Here is a 12272-nt window from a genome sequence, read left to right on the forward strand (position 1 = left end):
CTCAGAAAAAGAAGGGTTGGGTGATGATGTAATTGCTGCTGTCGGCTTACTCAAGTGTCCTGCACACCCAATCTTTAGTACTGACCTTCAAAATACCATGGCACAGCAAAAGCCCGTCATTGTGGGTTGGCTGTTTGAGTATAATTTCTGCACCAGATGTGGGATTCCATCTCCATTTCGCAGTTTTGTCCCTCTCTCTCAGCAAAGAATCTGGAATCTGCAAAAAGGATAGATGTCAGTTATAAAAAAAAGCTAGCAATCACATTTAATTTAGGTTTAGGGTTTCACAAGAATCTATTTTAAATCGACAACTCCAGGTCTTGCTCCTAGTTTTCTTACAGTTCTACACTCACTCCTATTGTGCTCACTGGGGTGGGGCAAAGAGCAGAAATCAGTAAGGTGGAGTATTGTGTTAGCAAAAAGTGACTTTCTAAAGAGGAATTACTTTCATCATGAAAGGGGGGGGGGGGGGGGGGGGGGAAGAGAGAGAGAAAAGAGAGGAGGTGTTAATATCGACAGGCACTTCATTGCATTTATTTCAAATATCCTCCTTCATTGTCCCTCCTGCCATTTTCCACAATTCCTCCACAATGTCTGTTTACTTTTGAACAAGGTCCCTTGGCCATCATGACTGTGGATGCTTTTATCAATATCATGGCCTTGGCAGTAACCTGCTGAGGGCTGATGAAAGCATTCCCGAAATAAAGTCTATACCAGGCTAGACCTTCCACCACTTGTGCCTGCCAAAACCTCCTAGGTGGAAACATGGTTCTCATCAACTCACACCACTGTCTATCCCCCATTCCTCTGATACATTCTCTTCAACATGGTTTAGCTCACTGAGCTAAATCGCTGGCTTTTAAAGCAGACCAAGCAGGCCAGCAGCACGGTTCGATTCCCGTACCAGCCTCCCCGAACTGGTGCCGGAATGTGGCGACTAGGGGCTTTTCACAGTAACTTCATTGAAGCCTACTCGTGACAATAAGTGATTTTCATTTTTTTTCATTCATTTCTTCCATTCCTCTCACCTCATTTTAAATCCTCAATCTCTACAGGCCATGTAAGTATCATAGAAATTGTCTCAATGAGATATCCTCACTGCTTTCCAAGCAGCTTCTCATCCTCATGCTTTCAACCAGCCATTTTCCTTTTTTTTAAATAATTGTTATTGGAATTTTTGAAAAAATATCTATCACAAAACAATAATAACAATATAGTAACAAACATCCCCCGGCAGCCCGCACACAACGCATATCACAAACCCACCCCCCCCCCCCCCAACACAAAATAAATTAACAATAAGCAAATTAACTTAAACACTATCCCCCTAAAAAAAAAACCTCCCCCCCCCCCCCCCCCCCCCCCCCGGTTTGCTGCTGGTGACCTAGTACCTTATCGTTGAGCCAGAAAGTCGAGGAAAGGCTGCCACCTCCTAAAGAACCCTTGTACTGACCCCCTCAGGGTGAATTTGACCCTCTCCAGCTGAATGAATCCCGCCATGTCATTAATCCAGGTCTCCACGCTTGGGGGTCTCGCATCTTTCCACTGCAGCAAGGTCCTCCGCCGGGCTACTAGGGACGCAAAGGCCAAGACATCGGCCTCTTTCGCCTCCTGCACTCCCGGCTCCACCCCAACCCCAAATATCGAGAGTCCCCAGCCTGGCTTGACCCTGGATCCCACCACCCTCGACACCGTCTTCGCCACCCCTTCCAGAACTCCTCCAGTGCCAGCCATGCCCAGAACATATGGGCATGGTTCGCTGGACTCCCCGAACACCTGACGCACCTGTCTTCGCCCCCAAAGAACCTACTCATCCTAGATCCGGACATGTGGGCCCGGTGCAGCACCTTGAACTGGATGAGACTAAGCCTCGCACATGAAGAGGAGGAGTTCACCCTCTCCAGGGCGTCCGCCCACGTCCCCGCCTCAATCTGCTCCCCCAGCTCCACCTCCCACTTAGCCTTCAGCTCCTCTACCGACACCTCCCCCACCTCCTGCATACTGGTAGATGTCAGACAACCTTCCCATCCCCGACCCACACCCCCGAAAGCACCCTATCCCTTACCCCCCGCAGGGGCAGCAAAGGGAACCCCTCCACCTGTCGCCTAGCAAACACCTTGACCTGAAGGTACCTGAACATATTCCCCGGGGGGAGCTCAAACTTCTCCTCCAGTTCACCAAGGCCGCCCAATAGCACCCAGAGAGGTTGGGTAGCGCCAGCCCCCCTCTATCCCTGCCCCACTCCAAAAAGACCCTCCTTACCCTCGGAGTCCCGTGCGCCCCAAACAAATCCCAGAATGCTGCTGTTCACCCTCCTAAAAAAAGGCCCTCGGAACGAAAATGGGGAGGCACTGAAACAAAAACCTTGGAAAGCACCATCATTTTAACGGACTGTACCGCCAACGACAACGGCAGCATGTCCCACCTTTTAAATTCCTCCTCCATCTGCCTCCACCAACCTAGTAAAATTGAGCTTGTGCAGAGTCCCCCAGCTCCTAGCCACCTGAACCCCCAGGTACCTAAAACCCCTCACTGCCCTCTTTAGCAGGAGCCTACCAATCCCCTCCTCCTGATCTCCCGGGTGTACGACAAACAGCTCACTCTTGTCCAAGTTCAATTTATATCCCGAGAAACTCCCGAAACTCAGCAAGAATCTCCATCACCTCCGCATTTCCCCCACCGGGTCCTACTACATACAACAGCAAGTCGTACTCATACAGCGACACCCGGTGCTCCTCCCCACCTCGCACCAAACCCCTCCACCTCCTCGACTCCCTGAGAGCCATGGCAAGAGGCTCAATTGCCAGCACAAAAAGCAAGGGGGACAGGGGGCAGCCCTGCCTCGTCCCAAGGTGGAGCCTGAAGTACTCGGACCTCCTCCCATTTGTCGCTACACTCGCCATCGGGGCCTCGTACAGCAACCTCACCCATTTAATAAACCCCACCCCAAACCCGAACCTCTCCAACACCTCCCACAAGTACCCCCACTTCAACCCTGTCAAAGGCCTTCTCCGCATCCAATGCCACCACAATCTCCGCCTCTCCTTCTGCTGCCGGCATCATTATCACATTTAGCAGCCTTCGCACGTTAGTGTCAGCTGCCTCCCCATGAAGATCAGACAAACCCGTCTGATCTTCATGTACCACCCCGGCACCCAGTCCTCTAATCTAGTGGCCAAGATCTTCGCCAGCAACTTGGCGTCTACATTCAGCAGTGAAATCGGCCTGTATGATCCGCACTGCAAGGGGTCATTATCAGCATCAGGATCAGGGAAATTAGCGCCCGAGACATCGTCGGGGGCAGAACACCCCCCCTCCCATGCCTCGGTGAAGGTCCTAACCAACAGGGGGCCCAGCAGGTCTGCATATTTCTTACAAAATTCAACCGGGAACCCATCCGGTCCGGCGACTTCCCCGACTGCATATGTCCAATCCCACTGACCAGCTCCTCCAACTCGATCGGCGCCCCCCAGTCCCTCCACCTGCTCCTCCTGCACCCTTGGAAATCGGAGCCTGTCCAAAAAACTCTCCATTCCCCCTCCCACCGCCGGCGGTTCCGACCGGTACAGTTCCCTATAGAAGTCCCTAAAGACCTCATTGACCTCTGCCCCCTGCCGCACCAAATTCCCATCTCTATCCTTCACTCCACCAATCTCCCTAGCCGCGTCCCGCTTACGAAGCTGGTGCACCAGCATCCTGCTCGCATTCTCTCCATACTCATAGACTGCTCCCTGCGCCTTCCTCCACTGTGTCGCCACCTTTCTGGTGGTCAATAAATCAAACTTGGCCTGCAAGCTACGCCCCGCCCCCAGCAATCCCTCCTCCGGGGCCTCCACGTACCTCCTATCCACACTCAACAGCTCCTCCACCAGTCTCTCCCTCTCCGTCCTCTCCCTATGGGCTCGGATGGAGATCAGCTCCCCACTAATCACTGCCTTCAGAGCCTCCCACACCATCCCACCTGGACCTCCCCAATATCATTGACCCTCGAGGTATCTCTCTATACATCCCCGAACCCTCCTACACACCTCCCTCATTCAGCCAACAACCCCACGTCCAGACGCCAAAGCGGGCGCTGGTCCCGCACCTCCCCCATCTCCAATCCACCCAATGCGGAGCATGGTCCGAAATCGCAATAGCTGAATACTCGGCCTCTCCACCCTCGGGATCCGTCCCCTACTCAAAACAAAGAAATCAATGCGGGAATAAACCCTGTGCACATGGGAGAAAAAAAAAAAGAGTACTCCCGAGCCCTCGGCCTCCCGAACCTCAGGGATCCACTCCTCCCATCTGGTCATAAACCCCCTCAACACCTGGCCGCCGCCAGCCTACTGCCTGTCCTTGAACTAGAACGATCCAGTAGGGGATCCAGCTCTGTATTGAAGTCCCCCCCCCCCCCTCCATGATCAAGCCCCCCCCCACCACCAGGCCAGGAATGCGGCCCAACATACGCCTCATGAAACCAGCATCATCCCAATTTGGGGCGTACACATTAACCAACACCACCCTCTCCCCCTGCAGCTTACGCTCACCATCACATAGCTGCCGCTACTATCAGCCACAACCTCAGACGCCTCAAACACCACCCTCTTCCCCTTACCAGGATCGCCACCCCGCCCGGTTCTTCGAGTCGAGCCAGAGTGGGAAAACCTGCCCACCCACCCCTTCCTCAGACGGACCTGGTCCGCCACCTTCAGGTGGGTCTCCTGGAGCATGGCCACGTCCCCTTCAGCCCCTTCAGATGCGAAAAACACCCGGGCCCGCTTAAACGGCCCAGTCAAACCCATCAGTTCCACGTAATCAGCCGGATCAGGGGGCACCCCGCTCCCCCACCCCCCGTCGACTAGCCATAGCCCCATCGACTGCTCGCCCCTGGCCAGCACCCATTCAGCCAGTTTCCCACGGCGATAGAACCTCACCCCGACCCGCACAACTCCTCTCTGGCCAATCCAGCAGCAACCCGGTTTTCCCCCCCCCCCCCCACCCCCAAGGCTAGGACCCCTCCTAGCCACGACTCTCCCTCCACTGTACTCTGTGGGCCAGCTGACTTGTGCTGACCCCGGATGCTCCCGCTCTAACTCCGACCCCTCCCGATATGAGGTCCCCCCTCCTCCCCTGCATCAGCTCCTTGGCACCGCTTCAGCGCGGGTAACCCGGTCTAATAACCACGCCCCTCGCCACCAGCTCCACCCCCTCGTCCCACAGCACGGGAAACCAGAGAAAAGCCCCCGCTTTCACACTGCCCCATCCCACCAACGCAGCTCGCAAACCGCAGTCCCAACCCAACCACCAACTCCGTACAACGACACATATCAACCACAAACCCCAGTACCCCCCTTAGAACACAAAACCATAACCCACATCGTCCGAAAGCGAGAGAAAAAACAGAAACAAACAAAATAACCCGCTACAGCACAAACAATGATACAGAAATAGAAAAACTCCCACAGCTCCCAATCTCTAGTTCGAAGTCCAGCTTTTCAGCCTGCACAAAGGCCCACGCTTTCTCCGGGACTCAAAGTAGTGATGCCGGTCCTTGTAGGTGACCACAGGCGCGCAGGCAGCAACATGCCGAACTTCACCTGCTTTCCATGGCGCATCCCCTTCATCCGGTTAAACCCGGCTCTCGCTGGCCACCTCTGCACTCCAGTCATGGTAGATACGCACTACGAAATTCTCCCACTTACTACTCCTCACCTTCTTGGCCCATCGGAGAACACACTCCCGGTCACTGAACCGATGAACCGCACCAGCACCGCCCGCGGGGGTCTCATTCGCCTTTAGGCAGCCTGGCCAGTACTCTGTGGGCCCCCTCCAGCTCCAGGGGCAGATGGAGGATCCCTGCCCCCACCAGCGAGTTCAACATCACGGCCACATAGGCCGGCAGGTCCGACCCCTCCAGCCCCTCCTCGAGGCCCAGGATCCGCAGGTTCTTCCTCCGTGACCGAAGCTCCATCTCTCGAACCGATCTTGCCACTTTTTATGAAGCGCCTCGTGTATCTCCACCTTCCCCACGAGGGCCGAAACCTCCTCCTTGCGCTCAGAGGCCTGCTGCTGCAACTCAAGTATCGCTGCACCCTGGGTTGTCTGGGTCTCCAGCAGCTTACTCGTCGTCACCTTCAGGGATTCCAACAACTCCCCTTTCAGCTCCGTAAAATAGCTCAGAAGGGCCGCCTGCTGCTCCTCCGCCCACTGCCTCCCCTCCTCAGGGGCTCCACCGGCCGCCATTTTGTCCACCTTCCCCCGCTTTTCCAGGGGAGCTGCTGCCGTTTTTCTCCTCGCCCCACTTCAAGTCACACCATAAATCCCGGGGGGTTTTGCTCCAGACTCCTTTATCCACCGGGAATCGTCGAATCAGCGCCGTTTGGGGCCCTTAAAAGAGCCCCACAAGTCCTATTAAAGCGGCAGCTGCCGAACATGCAGCTTAGCTCCGCATAGCCGCATCCGGAAGTCCGCCTCAACCTCCATTTCAATTAATCACGCTTACTCACCAGAGTTCACTGCATTCCCAATTAATGGGTTGGGGAAAATACGCCACCATTTATTAAGGAGGACATCAGAATTTAAAAAGACACCTTCTGTTTATGGATGGGTAGAGAGTGGGGGAAATGTTGGCAATCTAATGTTGATCAGTGGTCAAGGACAGGAGAATGTAAACTGTGAGCAAGGCAGGGTAAGGGGAACCAACATGCTGTGGTGGAGGGGCCTCAGACTCTGATTTTGCCAACAGGTTAAGAGATGCTTGTCACTGAGTGGATGAGGAAACGGACTGCAAGGTGGATGCGCATACCGACCTGGCATCATGGTGAGGAATGTCATTCAAGCGGGAGTGAAGAAGAATATGTCAATGAGAAATGACAGTGTAGTCAGGAGGAATAGATACTGCTCTCTGCAGTGGAGGAGTCCAGACCACTGTTTTGCCTGCCAGTGCCTGGGTTCAGCCGTTTTGTGGAGGACTGAAGAGGAACTTGCAGTGAGCAGGGAGGAATCCAGTGGTCATTGGCTATGTTGGTACCACTGATCTGGGTACGACTAGGAAAGAGATTCTGCATGGAGAATATGTGGAGCTAGGCACAAAATGAAAAAAAGCAAAAGGTCATAATCTCTGGGTCATTACCTGAGCCACGTGCAACTTGACACAGAATAATAAGACTAGAGATAAATACGTAGCTCAAGACTGGTGTGGGAGAAGTGGCACCATTGGAATGGCCCACACCTGAACTGTGCTGTGGCCAGTGTCTAGTGGGTATATAACAAGGGAGAATGGATAGTGACGGCAAACTTGTGTCAGCAGATAGGGCCAGAGTTTACAATGATTTGGATGACTTTCAATAGATCGCAGCGAGATAGCTGCTCTGCTATGTACGAAACCCTGAGCCAGAATCAGGTCGTCTACGAATATTTTAGCACCAGGTTCCCCATGAACATGTGGGCGTTTATAGGAGAGAGGCGGCGCCCATCCAGCCGCCCTCCAGTCCAGTATAGAGTGGCACTCCGCACCGGCCGGAGTCGGTTATCCCAGGCCAACAATTGATCCGCGGCGCTAGGGTATCGTTACTTTTAGGCGGGATTCTGACTCAGAGGCGTTCAGTCATAATCCCACAGATGGTAGCTTCGCACCATTGGCTCCTCAGCCAATCACATACACCAAATGTCTGAACCTGCAGTTCCTCCCGTACTGAGCAGGATTACTATTGCAACAATACTTTGTAATCATCAGTAGGGTAAAACTAAAGTATAATATTTCCAAGTCTGCTGATAACACAAAACTTGGTGGGAATGTGAATTGTAAGACGGATGCAACAACGCTTTAAGGGGAGTTCAAGTGGGCAGCACAGTGGCACATTGGTTAGCACGGCTGCCTCACAGCTCCAGGGTCCCGGGTTCAATTCTGGTCTCAGACGACTGTCTGTGCGGAGCTTGCACTTTCTCCCCGTGTCTGCGAGGGTTTCCCCCAGGTACTCCGGTTTCCTTCCACAGTCCAAAGATGTACAGGTTAGGTGGATTAGCCATTTAGGGGTTACTGGTTAAGGGGATAGGGTGGAGGCATGGGCTTAAGTAGGGTGCTCTTTCCAAGTGCCGGTGCAGACTCGATGGGCCAAATGGCCTCCTTCAGCACTTTAAATTCTATGATAATTCTATGAAGGCGCAAGTCAAGAGTGTGATGGAATATTCTCCATTTGCCTAGATGAATGCGGCTCCAAAATCTCAAGAAGCTCGACCCATCCAGAACAAAACAGCCTGCTTGATTACTACCCCTTCCACAAACATTCAATCTCTGCACCATCGACAAACAGTCAGCAGCCGTGTATCATTTATAAGATGCACTCTGGGGACTCACCATGGCTCCTTAGAAAGCACCTTCCAAGCACACGAGCACAACCATCTCGAAGGACAAGGGCAGTGGACACATGGGAACCCCACCACCTGGAAGTTCCAGTCCAAGTCACTCATCATCCGGGTTTGGAAATATTTCACCGTTCCTTCACTGTCACTGGGTCAAACCTGGAATTCCCTCCTTAATAACACTTTGGGTGTACCTGAACAGCAGCTGTTCAAGACGACAGCTCAGCATCACTTTCTCAAGGACAATTAGGGATGGGCAATAGAAGCACTCGCATTCTGTAAATTAATTTTAAAAAAGGTATTTTGGCCTTTATTGCAAGAAGATTTGAATATAGGAGTTAAATTATCTTACAGCAATTATACAGAGCCTTGGGGCCCACACCTGGAGTAATGGCCTCCCTACCAGAGAAAGATGTCCGTGCCACAGAGGGAGTGCAACAAAGACTCACTAAATTATTTCTGGGATTGTGCTCCGAGGAAAGATTAAAAAGACCGGGCCTTTATTCTCTGGAGTTTAGAAGAATGAGAGTTGATCTCATTCAAACAGCCAGAGTCCTGCCTGATTCCACAGCATAGATGCAGGAAGGATGTTTCCCCTGGCTGGTGTGTCTAGGACCAGGGGGCACAGTCTGAGAATAAAGGGTAGGCATTTCGGACAGAGATGAGGAATTTCTTCACTCAGATCTGTGGTGAATCTCTGGAAGTCCCTGCCCCAAAGGCTGTGGAGGGCTCCGTCACAGAGTGTGTCAAGACACAGATCGATAGATTTCTACATATTAAAAACATCAAGGGATACGGAGGGATGAGCAGGAAAATGGTGTTGAGCAAGATCAGCCATGATCTCATTGAATGGTGGAGCAGGCTTGAGGGGCTGAATGGCCTCCTCCTGCTTCTTATGCTCTGAAGGTGTTGAGTGGCTTGCGATTTAATCAGGGCTTAAGGGGTCGGGGAAAGTGAGATTTCGAGGTCACAACACTAACCCCTGGGAACACCACTGTACACTTCTAGCAGTCTAATAACCATTTCACCACTATTGTCTGCAGGGAGAATGTGCAAAACTCCGCACAGACAGTGACCTAGCAGGGAATCGAACCTGGGACCCTGGCGCTGTGAAGTTCACAGTGCTATCCACTTGTGCTATCGTGCTGCAATATAGCTCCAAGTCAGAATGGTATGTGACAGAGGGGAGTTTATTCACATGAGCGTACTAATTCGGAGGCCACTCGCCCCTCAAACCTGTTCCGCCATCAATAAGATCATTGCTGACCTGTACAATCCCCTAAAAACATATAAAGACTCTGCCTCCCACTGCCTTTTGAGGAAGGGAGTTTAAATATTCACTAGGCTTAGGGAGAAAACTTCCCCCCATTTCTGCCTTAAATGGATTGGCACCTTGTTTTAAACAGTGACCCCCAGTTCTAGATTCTCCCTAAAAAGGGAAACACTCTCTCCACATCCACCCTGTCATACCCTTCAGGATCTTAAAGGCTTCAATCAAGTCGCCTCTTATTCTTCTAAACTCGAGGGTATGCCTCTCCAGCCTTTCCTCATAAGACAACCCACCCATCCAGGTACGAGTCCAGTAAGCCTTCTCTGAATTGATTCAATGCATTTACATCCTTCCTTAAATGAAGGAGAGTAATCCCATACTCGGTACTCCAGATGTGGACTCACCAGTATCCTGTACAATTGAACCACAACCCTCTTTACTTTTATATTGAATTTAACTCCTCCCGCAATAAACAACCATGCTCCATTAGCTTTCCTAATTACTTGCTGTCCCTATAATACTAGGCTTTTGTGATTCATACATTTGGACATCCAGGTTCCCTGAATATCACAGCTCTGTAATCTCAAACCTTTTAGATATAAGCTTATTTTTTATTCTTCCTGCCAAAATGGACAATTCTACATTTTCTCAATTCCACATTTCCCCACATTATGTTCCATTTGCTCACTCACAACCTACCCACGTCCCTTTGTAACCTCCTTATGTCCTCCTCATACTTACTTTCCTATCTATCTTTGTATCATCAGCAAATTTAGCAAGTGAAGAAATCCCCTCCGACTGGACTTTACGAAATATGAAAAACCACAAAACCCACAGACTACAAATATAAAACACAAACCCACGACGACAACATGGTAACTGCACAAGATAACTGCCATCACCCAATAATGATGCCTTTGAGGTGAGTGGCTTGCTAGGCCAGTTATCCACCACATCGTTGTGGATCGACAGTCAGATGAGGAACTACCAGGAAATTATGGCATATTTCATTCCCTAAATGACATTAGTGAATCAAATGGTTATTGGGTAATTCCAGACTTGTTTTGAATGCGATGGTGGGATTTGAATCTGCTCCTGGCAGCATTCCATTAGTTCAGAGACAATGCCCACTATCCCATGGTCTCCCCAGCAGTCAGAGACCCTTTTACATGCATATCAGCTTGGAGTCAGAGATATCTCACCTTAATGGCGTCCATTGTTTTTGGGTTATGGAAATGACTATCCGCACTGACCGAGTTTGGCTGGCCAGGGCATCTACAAACTAAGAAGTTTAAAGGTGTCCAGCACTGATCATCTGGCAGATGGTTTCAGGAAATATGCTATCTCAATAAGAATCATCATAAAAAGGACATGTCGAAGAGTCTAGCACGGCACTCTTTCTTGAATACACTGTGACTTGGTCTCCACAGCCTTAAAAACTCCACAGGTTCACTGCCCTTTGAGTGAAGACATTTATCCTTATCTCAGTCCTAAATAGTGCATCCCGTATCCTGAGACTATGTCCCCTGGTTCTAGATTCCCCAACCAGGGGAAACGCCCTCACTTTGTCCAGCCCCATTAGAATTTGACACGTTCAATCAGCTCTCCTCATCCTTAACTCGTGAATTAGGCCCAATCGCACCAATCCCTCCTTATAGAACAGTCCCACCAACCCAGTACCCGGCCTAGTGAACCCTCGCTGCACCCCCTCTATGGCAGAACATTTTCCTCGGTCAGGGGACTTTTAAAGCCGGTACGTAGAAGATCCTACAAGAGAGGAGACGGTCTTGGACTTAATTTACGTAACCGAGCCAGGAAAGTGGTTGACGTATCAGTGGGGGAGCATTTTGCAGACAGTGATCACAACTCTGTTAGATTCAAGCTCGTTTTGGAAAAGGACAAGGATGGGCCTGAAATAGGGCAGCACGGTGGCACAGTGGTTAGCACTAGGCTGTGGCGCCGAGGACCCGGGTTTGAATCCCGATCCTGGGACTCTGTCCGTGTGGAGTTTGCACATTCTCCCTGTGTCTGCGTGGGTTTCGCCCCCACAATCCAAAGATATGCAGGCTAGGTGGATTGGCCACACTAAATTGCCCCTTAATTGGAAGAAAAAATAATCGGGTGCTCTAAATGTATTTAAAAAAAGGATGGGCCTGAAATTAAGGTTCTAAACTAGGGCAAGGCTGATTTTAATAAGGTCAGATATAATTTAGCCAGAGTGGACTGGGAGCGGACACTTTTAAGTAAATCTGTGACAGAACAGTGGGACCCATTCAAGAAGTAAATAGGGAGAGTGCAGAGTCAACACACCTTTATTAGCCGAGGCAAAGAGTTTAAGAGCAGGGAGGTTATGCGGGACTGTTGGTTAGGCCACAGCTAGATTATTGTGTGCAGTTCTGGAATCCACATTATAGGAGGGATATGATAGCACTGGAAAGGGTGCAGAGGAGATTTACCAGGATGTTGCCTGGGCTGGAGAGTTTGAGCTATGAAGAGATTGGATAGACAGGGTTATTTTCCTTGGAGCAGGAGATAGAGGATGGAGGAGTGGGGAGAGAGACATGATTGAGATGTATAAAATTGAGAGCTATAGATAGAGTAGACAGGAAGAAACCTTTCCCCTTGGTGGAAGGTTCAATGACCCGGGGCAGGAGGT

The 12272-nt window shown here is 51.0% G+C and overlaps 1 protein-coding gene across 3 annotated transcripts in view; it reads right to left on the minus strand.

Annotated features, from left to right (window-relative positions):
* LOC119969774 (short transient receptor potential channel 4-associated protein-like) overlaps positions 1-12272 on the minus strand; it is a 119834-nt gene that overhangs the window by 84718 nt on the left and 22844 nt on the right. For 2 of the 3 annotated variants that reach the window (XM_038803850.1, XM_038803848.1), the window contains exon 2: positions 86-217. In XM_038803850.1, coding sequence (XP_038659778.1) covers positions 86-217 — 132 coding nt within the window. Of the gene's footprint in view, positions 1-85; positions 218-8341; positions 8362-12272 lie in introns of those variants that run through there. The other variant, XM_038803851.1, reaches the window with a different exon arrangement.

This window comes from Scyliorhinus canicula, chromosome 7, assembly GCF_902713615.1.
Source record: "Scyliorhinus canicula chromosome 7, sScyCan1.1, whole genome shotgun sequence".
Taxonomy (NCBI): domain Eukaryota; kingdom Metazoa; phylum Chordata; class Chondrichthyes; order Carcharhiniformes; family Scyliorhinidae; genus Scyliorhinus; species Scyliorhinus canicula.